Source organism: Gavia stellata, chromosome 7, assembly GCF_030936135.1.
Source record: "Gavia stellata isolate bGavSte3 chromosome 7, bGavSte3.hap2, whole genome shotgun sequence".
Classification (NCBI taxonomy): Eukaryota; Metazoa; Chordata; class Aves; order Gaviiformes; family Gaviidae; genus Gavia; species Gavia stellata.
The window spans coordinates 14809342-14823300 of NC_082600.1; the positions used below are offsets into that span (position 1 = coordinate 14809342).

At 37.3% G+C, this 13959-nt stretch overlaps 1 protein-coding gene and 1 long non-coding RNA gene across 5 annotated transcripts in view; one reads left to right on the plus strand and one right to left on the minus strand.

Moving 5' to 3' along the window:
- LOC132317316 (uncharacterized) overlaps positions 1 to 564 on the plus strand; it is a 30304-nt gene extending 29740 nt beyond the window's left edge. The window contains exons 2-3 of the long non-coding RNA XR_009484057.1: positions 105 to 241; positions 528 to 564. This is a non-coding gene — a long non-coding RNA (uncharacterized LOC132317316). The remainder of the gene's footprint in view (positions 1 to 104; positions 242 to 527) is intronic.
- EML1 (EMAP like 1) overlaps positions 1 to 13959 on the minus strand; it is a 130440-nt gene that overhangs the window by 40537 nt on the left and 75944 nt on the right. Inside the window, exons 3-6 of one of the 4 annotated variants that reach the window (XM_059819688.1) lie at positions 12597 to 12659; positions 9449 to 9581; positions 3970 to 4017; positions 503 to 637 (exon numbers count right to left, since the gene is read on the minus strand). In XM_059819688.1, coding sequence (XP_059675671.1) covers positions 503 to 637; positions 3970 to 4017; positions 9449 to 9581; positions 12597 to 12659 — 379 coding nt within the window. Of the gene's footprint in view, positions 1 to 502; positions 638 to 3969; positions 4021 to 6782; positions 6789 to 9448; positions 9582 to 12596; positions 12660 to 13959 lie in introns of all 4 variants that reach the window. The other 3 variants (XM_059819690.1, XM_059819687.1, XM_059819689.1) reach the window with 3 other exon arrangements.

The window sequence follows — 13959 nt, forward strand, 5'->3', positions numbered from 1 at the left end:
CATCACTTGTTTTGTTTTTTCTTCCTTTTTCCTTCACTTACTAAGCTGACTTTATCTTGACCTATGCGGTTTCTCACTTTTGCTCTTCCTATTCTTTCCCGCAGAGAGAAGAGAGGAGAGGGAGTGAGTGGCTGTGTGGTGCTTAGCTGCCAGCTGGGGTCAACACACAACAATCAGGAACTTGAAGTAGTGCATGTCAGGGACTTGAAGACAAAGGGGAACCATTAAGATAATGGAAAAGGTATGTTTAATAATTACGAACTTTTTGGGGCAACTCAAGGTTCTCACATTGTTCCTGGTTTGGAAATAAGGCAAATAAATTTTATCTACATTTGAAAAACTGTTAAAAATGTTTAAAAATACATTTTTATCCAACTGTTGGAGCTTTTAAAAAAAGCTTCCAATATTTGCTACACTAAAGAACCTAAATTTCACTAAAGAAACTAATTTCATTATTAGGGCAGTGGACAGAGAAAAGAGATAGATATTTAGATAACATTACCTTTCACTGTTCTTTTTACCACTAGATGAACTGCTGGTGGATCCAGTGCGGTTGCGACTCCCTTTGGAATCTCCATAGCTTTCCCTCCGACCACCTGGGGACACACACTCAGCTGAACTGGTTCTCTTAACAGTGCTAATAAAAAAAGGAGCAAGTTTTACAGTGGCACTTGTAAAAGCACATATCTCTACAACAAATATTTTTGAGAAATGTATCAAGTAGAATGCTGACCTCAAAAATGACTACAACTTTGTTTTTAATCATAACTTGATTTATTAAAGAGACTACATAAGAGTTTTGCTGAGTAGCTGGTGCAACAGAGATAAACATACTGCTTTTTCCTTAATCATAAAATAGAAGATGGGCTAAACAGTATCATAGAGTAAGTTGCAATATCTATTTTTCAGGTCACATTTCAAATCTCTGACTATTACTCCACACTTCTGGACTTTCGGAATCTCTTAAGAAGTGAAAGATTTAAAGAGAAAGCATATTACCTGACAGCTCCAGCCAGACTATAGAGAATGCCAGAAGTAGGTCAAAATTTGAGCACCAGCAAGCTAACTTTGTGTCTTCATTCAGTATCAATTATTCTGTGGTTCAAAGCTAGTATTTAACATACCCCAAAGTGCAATTAATGGTGAGCTAGCCTGCATTTTTTGGTTAGCTTGTCAAAAATGTATGCTTCCTACTTACATGTACGAAGAGATTAGATTCCCTGCATCTCCTGACAAGGTGTTTCTTAAAGGCTTAAAGCCTGCCTTACTCTCTCATTCCTCAACCATCCTTCCTGCCAAGATAGTTATCAGGGAGCTCTTGTATGACCTTATGGCACCCCTTAGACAACCAGCTCTCTCTGATGGAAAAACGTGAGCCAAAACACAAGCAGTATTACTTAGTAAGTTAAGAGAAGCCCACTCAGAGCTTACACCGAATAGGAGACAAATCATTGTGGTTATTTGTTAGTCCAAAGCACTTCTCCCTAAAGCAGTGCTTCCTAGCAGGAGAAGGAGAAGCTAAGGGTAAGGCCCCGACCTGGGCAATGCTTTTCAATTTGCTGCACTCCTGTGCAGCAGAAAGGCACAGGCAGAGTTACATGGACCGAGGCAGGAATCGCCCCCATGGCAGCAGCTGAACAGCAGGACTCGTTGTCAGGGTCTCATCTCCCCCCACCCCAGTCCTGTGCTGTTTTCTCCACTCCAAAGACCAAAACAAAGACATCCCCTTTACTTATAGCATCCCTATAACTAAATGACCACCACCTTCAGTGGCTCTCTCACCCCAGAAGCCATGGACACCAATGACCGCTTTCAAGCTCTCACCTCTCTACCCAAATCCCAAACACAAGCTCCCTCCCTCTCTGAAAACTTCAGTTCTTTCTGTTCTTGCTCCTTTCAAGGCTCCATTCTCATCCCAGTCACCCCTTTTACCATCCTCAGCCAGCTTCCCCTTGACCTTCGTACACCCCCAGGGATGCTCTGCTTAGCATAAGGCTCATCTCAAACGTCCTTGAGGACTGTTCCAGACCTCCCCATCAGCCCCTAACAAATATCCCTACCCTGTTATCTCAGTCAGCTCCTCAGGCTCTGTCCCACTTTGTGTGTGATGCAAAAGAGAGAGGCATTGGCTCTTCATAACTAAAGGAAACGAGACACACTTTTCTGTCTGGTCAAAAAATACTCAGTTTATCAACTGTACACTATCATTGATACACTTTTTTTAAAAAAAAAAAAATATATACATATATATATATATATTCCTGCTCCCTCATGTCTTTTTACCAGGGGGGAAGGGAATGTTTCCCCTCAGCTGAGGCTCAGTTACAGAAACGATGGGAACAACTGAACTGGAGACTTTCTGCAAAGCAACGGCCCTTCTGAAAGGAAGGAAGCCCCCATCCAGGGGGAGCTCCGCAGAGCAGATGCATGTTAAGTTGTATCTCAGGTAGCTTGACAAAAAACTTTCTGGAACATGTGATGGTAGGACAGATGTTCAGTGCTGTGTTTTTGTATTAAAAACCAAGCACAATTCAAATGATTAAGCTGAAATTAAAAAAAATACTGTTTCTGTGAAGAGAATGATGTAAGAGAGCAAGCAGAATGCGAAGTTACACACAGGCACAGAACAAAATACATTCATAGAAGGGAAAAGGCAATAAAAAGAATGTAATTCTGTCTTCATTTCTGAAACAAGTGTCTCCTACACTAGCCTAACGTTATCCAAGTCACCTCAATGTCAAATGCATAAAAAAAACCCCTCTAGTAAATTAAATAATATACTGGTAACATTTAACTGTTCTTCCCGCATCTCATAACATCATCCAATTTAATACTATTCCAGTTAAAAAAATAAAGCCTTGATACTGAGGACTTTTATTCCGCATAAAATATCTTTATTAGCACGAGTCCTTCCACTACTTTATATACAGTACTTGCAAAAACATCCTCTCTGTGAGATTTTGCAGGATCAAACCTTTATTTTGGCATCTTTTGCTGGTTAAGGAAAAGAAGAGGCAATATCAGCTTACAATGAAATCAAATTAAGAAAATCACCAAATTACACTAATGTTAGAAAAAATGTAAGTTACAGAAGCAATTTTAAACTAATTTTAATGTTGCTTGGGGTTTTATTTTTATAGCTATCAACATTCAAAAGATTAACTCGTGGATAAAAAAAATGAGTGGGTGGGACTAAAGCTTAAGAATGCAATGCTATCTTCGTTCTGAATAATGAAGTCTCATATCAGTATAAAAACTACTTTTACCACAGGAACAAAGTTCTTTCAAACTCTTTTGGCTTATGTCCATTACTGCCTGAACTAATTAGCAATGCTATCTTCTGACAGATTTTATTTTAAACTTTCAACAACAACAACAAAAGCCCAGTGAGAAGTATTAGCAGGTGGTTGGAAAAGAGGATTATAAGTCCATTATATTAACTCAATTTTGGCATATACACATTTTGGCAGCTATAGTGTTAAACACCAGTGATTATTTCCATGGCTACAGTAGATACCCTGTCACCTGAGGAGGAATTTAAAACGATAGAAAATATTCACTTAACTTACAGGTTTGTAAGAGTATAACTGGATTCCAGAATTTGGCTTCCACATCAGTGATACGAAAGGAGAGCATTTTCAATTATTTGAACAGATAACATTTGGTAACACAATTTTTAACTTGTTTAAGACAGCAATGCGGTCTAATGAAACACCCCTATAATAAAAATTATGTTAGCGTGAGATAATCCAGATATAACTGAAATTATTATTATTTAAGTTTTGCAATGCATTTATCAATGATGAGAAAGTTTTAAACATGTACTTCTGATAATGTTAAAAATGGGAATGATAATTACAGTTCTACCATGTTAATGCTTGTACTAAAAGAGCCACTTTCTATGTGTTGAACCAAAACAGAAAGGAGAAACTGAGCTTCAACACTACAAAGCTATTAAGGATCCCTCACCTTAGAGCAGGCTTTTTCAGTTTGCATGCATTGAGAAGGTTCACAGACCTGCTTAATCCAGATTGAGAGGTGCATAAACAAAGCAGAATAAAAAGTGAATGCAACAATAAAATGTGGAAACAAGACATTTCAAACAAACTTACATTAAAAGACATAATTGCATGCTTTCAAGATATGAAGTCACGTGCAAGAGTAAACAACACAGTGCTTATTGACTCAATTAGATGTTTGATCATTTCAAACCATACATTTAAGAACACCAATGTATCTTTGAATGACAAAATCTCAGCAATGCTCCAATACACTGACCACTTCTAATGCTGACTCAAACGAAAAAAGAAGAAAGAAAATCAAAGAGGCTATCTGAAGAAACAAGACAGATGATCCAGCTAGAAGACAAAGACTATTAAAAAAGCAACATTAAGGACAAGAAAATAAATCCTCATATATACACACATATACCACTGCATAGCATGAACGTTTCAGATGGCTGCATTACTGAATTGCGGTAAACAAATGTGGCCAATATTAAATATATATATATATATATTTAATTACCAAAACTTAGGGGAGTCGGGGGGGAATAAAAGCTTTTCAATAAAATACATTTTAAAATAGTGCATAATGCTCTTAAACAGTAACTGATGATATTAGTAATGTTTTGAAACTTGTCTAGCACTCTTTCTGACCCTCACAAAAATCAATCAGAATAAATTCAAGAATAACATACGACTTTATTTTCGTTATGCCTTTGCGCAAAATGCACTAATAACTTTAATTGTTAGAGATACAGTGAAATGGCATAATAGTTTTGCCATTTGGAAGTTCAATGGAGAGGGATTTCTTTAATTTATATTTGGTTTATTTTAAAACATTTTCTTTGACTGTCAAGTGTTAAATAGAAGACTTAATTGAAGGTTCGATACAGAGTTTGTGTGTGTGCCAGTTACAAACCATCGCTGTCCCCCAGAACAGAATGCATACCATTAATTCCAGGCAACTGAACAATTTCCTAGGGGCCACGTGTTTAGACTTTAGAAGAACAGGAATTTATCATATTAAAGTATTTTATTCTCCCTACAAACAAAGCTCTTTATGTTTTCTTTGTTCCAGCTTCTTCCTTTTGATCTCCATTGTCAGAGTTTTGCACCATTGTAATCCTTTACAATCTGCTGGGGGAGAAAGAATGACTGATTGTCTCCTTTTGAAAGGCAAAGTATGTGCTAGCCTGCAGCCTGCAGCAGCATCCCTACTGGGAAAGGTACTGTCTGATTCTCCTGCCATACTTTTTTTTTTTTCCTTTTTCACCCCTCAACTCTTGGAAAGAAAGCTATCCTAGATGAGTCAGAAAACCCTAGATTTTAATAGTGAACACAAAACACTACTACTGTGTGCTGGCCAAATTCCAAAGACAAATTTGGTGTTAAGCAGCAAACTTCAAGCCACGTTACATCTGAAAGGAAGACTGCAGGAGGAAGGGAAAGTTCTGCTCATGATACACTAAACTCATCTTATTCTGAATAAAAATGTCTAATAAATATTCTATGTACAAAGTTCAGAACAAAAATATGGCAGCATTCAAAAAGCTGGTACTCGAAATAGCTTCTACACTTCTACAGCATAAAAGTAGTAAATATATTAAACCCTCTGAGCAAAGGCTTTTTGCAAAGATGACTTTGAAGCACTTTACAGAGTCAGGCCATTCTTGATTGTCTGTGTCAGGAGATTATCCAGCCCATTGCAAAATCACTTCAACTCTACATTAACCACCTTGCAGCTGGAAGCCACCCAGCTGTGTTCACATGGCACCCATCACCTGAGTGCGGCAGCGCCTGTTGGTGCTGGACCAGAATTTCTGGTCCCAGGATCACCAGCATCATCAGGCTTTCTATCTTGCGTTGTATTACCACCATATACTTTTATAATCCAATTGACCTGTGTTTTGTGTTTGTGCTTTTGCTCTATGCAGGTGATCTTATTCCTTCCTTAACTTGGATAATTGGGTATTGACTACATGAGATCTGAACGCTGAAGAGGGGGGTTGGTGCCCTCAATTCTAATTGAAGACAGAGTCAGTTGAGGTTACTCAACACTTTGCAAGATCTGGATCTAATTATCACATTAGGCCCTATAACAACCTACTGATATCCAGAGGTACACGTTTTACATATGGAAAACCAATATGCATAGAGGTTAAATGATTTGCATAAGGTCATTGAGAGAATATGTGGCAGAACTCAAATAAAAGCCTGCTAGTTCCACCCTTTCAGCCTCGAGCCTTTTTTATTACCTCCAATTTTATATTCCTGCCAGAAGAATTCATTTCCATTTCAAATATTAAATGGGAAATCAGAAAATGTAGTGAACTCTGAACCACATCTCCTTGGTAATCCAGCAAGGCAGATAAGCCGTATATCAACCTGTGGGTTCAAATGAGTTAACCAACATATTTAAATACAGCTATTGTATGAAATGAGATTGTGTCTGCAGACATATCAATAAGTACATCTATTTCTAAGCAGTGGAATGTATGGATGCAGACATGGTCTCCACAGAGATTATTTGCATGTATTTTTAAAAATATGCATGACATACTGTTTTAAGGGACAGACTGATGTAATTTCAGTTGGGTATCATACACTTCCTAAAAGACGACTCTGAAAAAATACATTTTTTTATTTCCCTTTTTTTTTTTAACTTTCAATTTTTGAATTTTACTTTTTCACATTTCAAAAAAAAAAAATCAGGTTTTTCAGTTCTGCACCTATATTGTTTAGGGAAAGTATTAAAAGTATCCAAGCTGAAATTAACACTTAATTCTATTTAGAGCTGCTATGCCAAATTACCATATTTTGGGACTAAAGAATACCTACACTATGAAGTAGTAGCAGTTTTAGAATCAGTTTACATGAAAAGAGCACTATAAAACCATGACAAAAATCAGAACTAAAAAAAATTATTAAAAAATTACATACCATCTGTAAACTATTCAACACTGAGTAAAGCTTCTTAACACAAATAACTAAGTCCTACCCCTTATAAAACAGAAAGCTATTTGATCTTGCTACCATATTTCCATTACTGTTTTATGCATAAATTTATACAGTTCCTGAACAGAAAAGGGTCCATTATAAATATAAAGTATGAATGAATTCACATTAATGAGTTCATAATTAATTCATCTACTTGACTATTTGCAAGTAAGCTACTTGGAACACTTAATACATCATTCTTAAATATTGAATATTTGGAGCATGATTTACTATAAAAACATGAAATCTCAGCAGTTATTTTAAGGTTCATTATCAAAAGCTACTAAAAGCAGAGACTAATTTACCAAAAAAAGTTTTGTACAGCAATTCATTGGTGAGGTCCTTACCATTCCACACTCTTCATGTTCAAGTATATTTACAGGCAAGGCATAGAAATATACTTTAATATAATTTAATAAAAAATAAAAATTGCCTATTAAATGCAATCGATACAGAATTCTAGAGCATTTGAAGGGAATAGGAATTCCACAGCACCTGGACTTAAAACTGCTTTTTCCAGAACATGGAATAACCCTGCTCTCCTAAGACACTCTTAATAAGTATCCATCTATTCCAGCAAAACTGCCCATGTGTACTTTTTCTTTTCCAAAACTGAATATACATTTTCACACCTCATATTTGAAGCGCCTTCAGTCTAGCCTCTTCAGCAAAGAGAAGGGATAAAGCATAATAAAAGGACATTAAATCCTTATCCTGTGGAAGGCTCTCTCATACAGGAACCAAGACAGTCTGAAAATGCTCCCTAAGGACTTTCCCACTGACACTCAGGGTATCCAGACTGCAGATGGGTCATGTGGAAGGGCTGCAGGGTATCACTTATCTACAGGGATCCTGAGCTAGGATAATGCCTACAGGCTGCAGGCAGTACCTGATGGACCACCTGAATTACGCAAAGGACTCTCAGAAAAGAGAAAGCCAGAGTATGATCTTGATCTGCATTTCATTCACCCTACTCTGGGGCAGAAAGTCCTACGCTGAACCTTAGAGATGGAGTGTAGAGACTCAGGAATCACACTCTCCATACACAAATGAAGTGTGCCAATGCTTGTGCTCTCTCATGTGTTTTATAATTACTACTTGAAACTTTATTAGTGAGAATGAAATTACAAGAATTATTAAGAAAAAATAATTTGTCAAGAACAGCATTTCTTTTAAAATTCAGCATATACAAAATAGTATTCCTTTTTAAACACTGATAAATTTTATTTTTTAAAAGGCAGGTTCTTTCACCCATTTTCAAAATTCTGATAAGACAATTCTGATAATGGAACAGTTTATACAGTATTTGCCTTCCTCCTCTTATCTTAAGGGCTGATTCAGGCCAACCTGCCAAAACCTAGAACCGGAGCAAGTCCCAGTTCATAGGAGCTCATAGGAGTTCATTTGTGTGACACAAACAAACGCGGTATTTTCCAATTTTAATTGGAAAGCTAAACATAGCTTCTCTCTTCTCTACAAGAACAAAACCTGGAGTTTCCTGGAAAATCAGTCCCCTTCAACACACTAACAAAGAGAGGCATACCCATAGCCACCATCTCCTCTTTAAGGAAAAATTCTCTTTACAAAAGAGACCTCAGATCTTAGCAGGTTAATGCTCTCAACTCCACACCTTGCCCTCCTCAGAGTTGACATGGTCATCACTACAAAAAGCTGAGGATGACACACAACAAAAGAAATGTTAAAAAAAAAAAAACAACCCCACACTATTATCTTTTACAGGCAAACCACACAGCAAATTAGTACCACAATAACTGTCACATGTAACTTGAACTTGCTGCACCCCATCCATTGCCCTCCTTATAACCTAGATGTATAAAACATGTAGCCCACTTAAAAACCCTACACACACACAAAGCAGAATGAGACAGAGCAGTAATTTTTTAAAGTATTTAAATCATGCTAATGGTAAGATATCTAAAGATGGATGTTTTCATTTGCATAAATATGTGCTATATGCAGAATTTTCCTCCTCCCTGAGATGCTTCTAACATTGCACATGCAGTTTCTATGATAATTTTTAGTGAGAGAGTACTACCAATGGTAACATACTGATTTGTAATGATCGCCCAGTTTCTCTGCAGACTGTATATTTTCTACTAGCTACTAAAAGAATCCTTGCACTACTTTTCATGTTATGCAACAGCACAGATTTATTCTCTATATGCTAGACTGTCGTAGCAAGAAAATAACACAAACTAGTAGACCAATTGTTGCCTATTCTTTCAATATTCACAGTAATGACCTTAACTCTAATGAGACCAAATAAGTTTAAAGCCTCTTAGAATGAAATCCATCTCTCCTTTTCTTTCTGAACTAAGTATTTAGACCATTGCTTTGCAAGTAAGAAAAACTATGTATCTAGAAGCTTAAAAAAGGAGATACACTATTTTTTCAATTTAATGATTATGTTTCTGATAGATGTGTACCTTTTTGCTGCTGGTGATACAGTTTCCTTTCTGGTTCCTGATGGAGAAGGCAAAGAGCCACTTGGTTTCTTTGGTAACACAGTTCCATTATTAACAGTAGTCCTTAAAGGCAGAGTTTGTACCAGCGGTCTTGCTGTAAAACAAGCAGAAGATGAAATAATTGTTTTCTTTTTCTTTTTTTTTTCCCCCCTGACAAACAACATTAGAATATTTAAAAATATCTGTGTAGGCAGCCTTTTTTGTTTCACTATTGCCAAATTCACCATAGATGAGAGTTTTAACAAGAAGTAATTTTAATATTATTATTAATAATAATAATCATCATCATATCAAGCAAGTCACCTGCAGATAGCTTAAGAACACAATTCTGTAACCTGTCTCACCTGTAAAACTCTGTTCTAGCTCAAGGAGCTTACTGGTATGTGCAAAGGTTGCCACTGCAAACAATTCTGCTCTCTTAAAAGAGCATCAGTCTCTTGCCCACCTGGATAGCATTCAGAAGAGTGCAGGTTGCCATCCCAGAAACTCCTGCTCTTTATCCCTCAATGTTCTTGCAGGTTTTCCACAAGCAAATGATCTATTAAGAAATCCTTATTCCCCCCAAAAATCTCTTCTTTTAAAGAATGTGGGCTTATGTTTGACAAAAAGGAATTTTACCCTTTAGTCGGAAAAAGTGATTTAAATCAGCAAAACAGTGGACTTAATGAGCTGACATTATCTACCTTTGCTCTTCTGATTAAACATTGGCTCAAAAGATTCTGTACATGTCATACCTGTAATTAATATTAGAATAAGAGTAAAGTCCCAATCAAGTATGTTAGAAATTAGTTGCAAAAATAAACAGTGGTTAAAACTGCAAGCAATGAGTACAAACATGAAAACTCCAGTGGACCACAGCCTGAAAACACAGACATGACTAGTGCTCTCCCTACAGCAGGGAAGAAAGCTGTGTACATCACTTGAAATTTGACAGAACTTAGTATAACAAGCCGACTTTGTAAAGATGCCAAAAGTCTCCAGGCTCAGAGAAACAATGACCAAGAGAAGGCAGCAGTCACAAGTCACTTAAGGAACACAAGATAAAACTTTACTGAACTTGGACAGCACAGCAGAGAGAATACCTATGAAATGTTCTTCGAAAAAAGACCACTGAGGATAAATAATCTAAAAAGCAAAAATTTAAAAAATCTAAAAATTGTATACAGTCCTAGGTTATATTATCATAACATCTTACTGTAGCACTGGTGGCAAGCATTTATTGACTTGTTCACCTGAAGTTTTCATATACTGAACAACAGAAGACAAACGTGAAAGCCTGTGCCTTGAGAAGATTAGATCAGTAAATATGGTGTACTCAGGAATGCAAGTTTCAGGAGAAACTTTGTCTTGACACTTTGTTAAAATGCATACTTGCTTGTCATGTATTCATTATTTATTTGTTCAAAGGAGAGAAATTTAGAAAACAACCCATAAGGAAATATTGAAGGAATAAAGCTTATTGTGCTTAGAAGACTGAAGGATGACATGAAAACAAGTCAACAAAGCAAAAATAAGAAAATCTTATCCATGCTCACTGAGGATTCAAGAACCTACAACTGCAGGAGACTGATAGGGTGAGACAGTATCATTCATTGTCCCCCTGTACTCAGCACTGGTGAGGCCGCACCTCGAATACTGTGTTCAGTTTTGGGCCCCTCGCTACAACAAGGACATTGAGGTGCTGGAGCGTGTCCAGAGAAGGGCGACGAAGCTGGTGAGGGGTCTGGAGCACAAGTCTGATGAGGAGTGGCTGAGGGAACTGGGGTTGTTCAGTCTGGAGAAGAGGAGGCTGAGGGGAGACCTTATCACTCTCTACAATTACCTGAAAGGAGGTTGCAGAGAGGTGGGTGTTGGTCTCTTCTCCCAAGTGACTAGCAACAGGACTAGAGGAAATGGCCTCAAGTTGCGCCAGGGGAGGTTTAGACTGGATATTAGGAAAAAGTTCTTCACTGAAAGGGTTGTCAGGCATTGGAATGGGCAGCCCGTTCCAATGAGTCACCATTCCTGGAGGTATTTAAAAGATGTGTGGATGAGGCGCTTAGGGACATAGTTTAGTGGTGGACTTAGCAGTGTTAGGTTTATGGTAGGACTCAATGGTCTTAAAGGTCTTTTCCAACCTAAATGATTCTATGATTCTTACTGTGAAGAAGAAGAGCAAGGGTGCTCTGATTTTACAGGAAGCTTTAAGGCAAGGCTAAACAAGATTTAAATCAATTCATGGTGCCTTCCAGCCCTGGCTTCCATGATCTATTTTAACAGACTAATGCTGTCTTTAGAGCTTATACAAAACACCTAAAACTTACTGTAGTTTGGCTTCTCATGCTTCTATTTTTTTTTTTAATTAAGAGATTCAGATATCATGATCCCCTTTACTTCTACAGTATTCATTCTTCCAAATTAAATTCCTTCTACAGCTTCGTGCTGTATGCTTTACTGCTTGTTTCCTGATTAAGTGCTGCAATGCCGTTATTAACCTGTATGTATTAAACTGATTCTGTTGCATATTACAGAAGCACCGATAGCTACAGTGCAGCAGCTGTAGCCTTTTTTCCTGACAAGGTTTCTGTAGCTCACAAAACTTTAATGAGGCTTTGAGATCACGAATTAGAGCAATTAAAGGTAAATAAACAAATAATAAAAGATTTTCCTTCTTTATAGTTATATAAAAATGCCTACTAAAAAGTAGCTGGAGTGAACGAGCTGAAGTCTGCTCTCCTAACTTTACAAAATCAAAACTATCGGCAGCCAGGAATAAACCCTGCAACCTTTAATGGAGGTTTTGCTTCAAATCCAATGCCAAGCCAGAACACACATTTCTGGAGGTGGAGATTTAAAGATCCAGCCCCATGATCAGCTGGCATAGAAAGCAACACCACAAAACTCTTACACAGCACACAGAAAAACTATACATTATTCAATTAATTCACTATTTATGCTGGAGCTATTTAGTTTTACTTACAAGAGCTATTTCACACCAGTGGTAACTGACATAACAGTCAAACAACTCCAAACATGTCATTGCTGTTAGAAGTCAGTAACTCAAACACATTGGTATTATTGCTTTGTCAGTAAGGTTTATTTTGGAAGGTCTGTTGCTTCAAGATCTTACCTGTGGTAGCAGGACTGACATGTTTATCAGCCTCAGCAGCAGCTTTTTTAATCATACTCTGATCTATGGATTAATAGGGCTTTTAAGTTTACAAACAAACCAATAATTGCAAAAGGAAAAAACAACAAACACAAGTAAAACAAAGGCAGGAAGCCATACTGAACTCCACCAAGCAGCTGAATTAAATAAGGAAGGGGGGGAAAAAAACTCAGACAAAAACCCAAAACACCATTAGTGAAGGAGCTCCACAAATAGACAAGATAAGCAGCTCACTTTCCGTGATACACGCTGCTTTTAAGCTGCCTAGCTCAAGTCTAGAACAGGAACACACACAAAGACTGAAAACAAGCCTGAAACTTGAAATCTTTAAACCAATTTCAAACCTGAAGTACACAGAAAATGTAGTCTTCTGTCCCATGAAGCTTCTTCATCCAGACTTTAAGCTGTACACTGGGGATCCTGTTTTCCAATGGCACGAACCTCCCCCTGACACATACAAGCTTTTAATCCTGATCTACTTCATCTATAGGTCAGATGAAAGAAGCAGCATATAATACGCTTCAAACCCCAGTTTGCATGGATGAGATTTTTGTGACACTTTGTGAGCTCAAATTCCACTTTTTACAATTCTGAATGTGGAATTTGTCATTAAACAACCTATGGAAAGAAAACAGATTGAGTCCCACGCAGCCCAAGTGGCAAAACACCAGAAGCCAGCGCTCCAGTTTCACCCATGTCTAAGCAAACCCTCTCCTAACAATCTCCATCACAAGCCTCTGTAATGATATTCCAATACTGAAATTCAAATTAGTCTTATGCTAAGTAATTGCATGCAATCTGTTATAAAGTAGTTGTGCCTACTACAGGAAGAACAGGCCATCATGTGAAATGTATCATATTTCACAAAACAGCTGGAAGAAACAAAAGATCAGGATACTTCAGGTTCTGTTTCATGTTACAGAGTACGTTTAATAAGGCTGACCATACACTAATGATACAACTGATATATAGTAAAATTAAAAGCTCTTTACATAAATCGTTACTGTAGCAATTATTTCGAGAAATTAGTTGGATTTAGTTGGCAATTATCAGGACTCACTTCAGTAATTTGTAATGGATGAGCAATTGGCTTTGTAGTCCTCTATTTGCCTTATCACAGTAAAACTTCTTACACTGTCACTTCACACACACGTTAAGGAGTATCCATGCCATATACTTTTTTTTAAAAAAAAAAAAAAAACAACAAAAAAAAACCAGCCACAGAAGGCAGAAAGATAGGCTTCCAGCAGCTTTTCTTCAATGTACATTGAACTATGGCTTTAACAACCTGCCACAACCAAGAAAGCATCTCCTGATTTAGAGT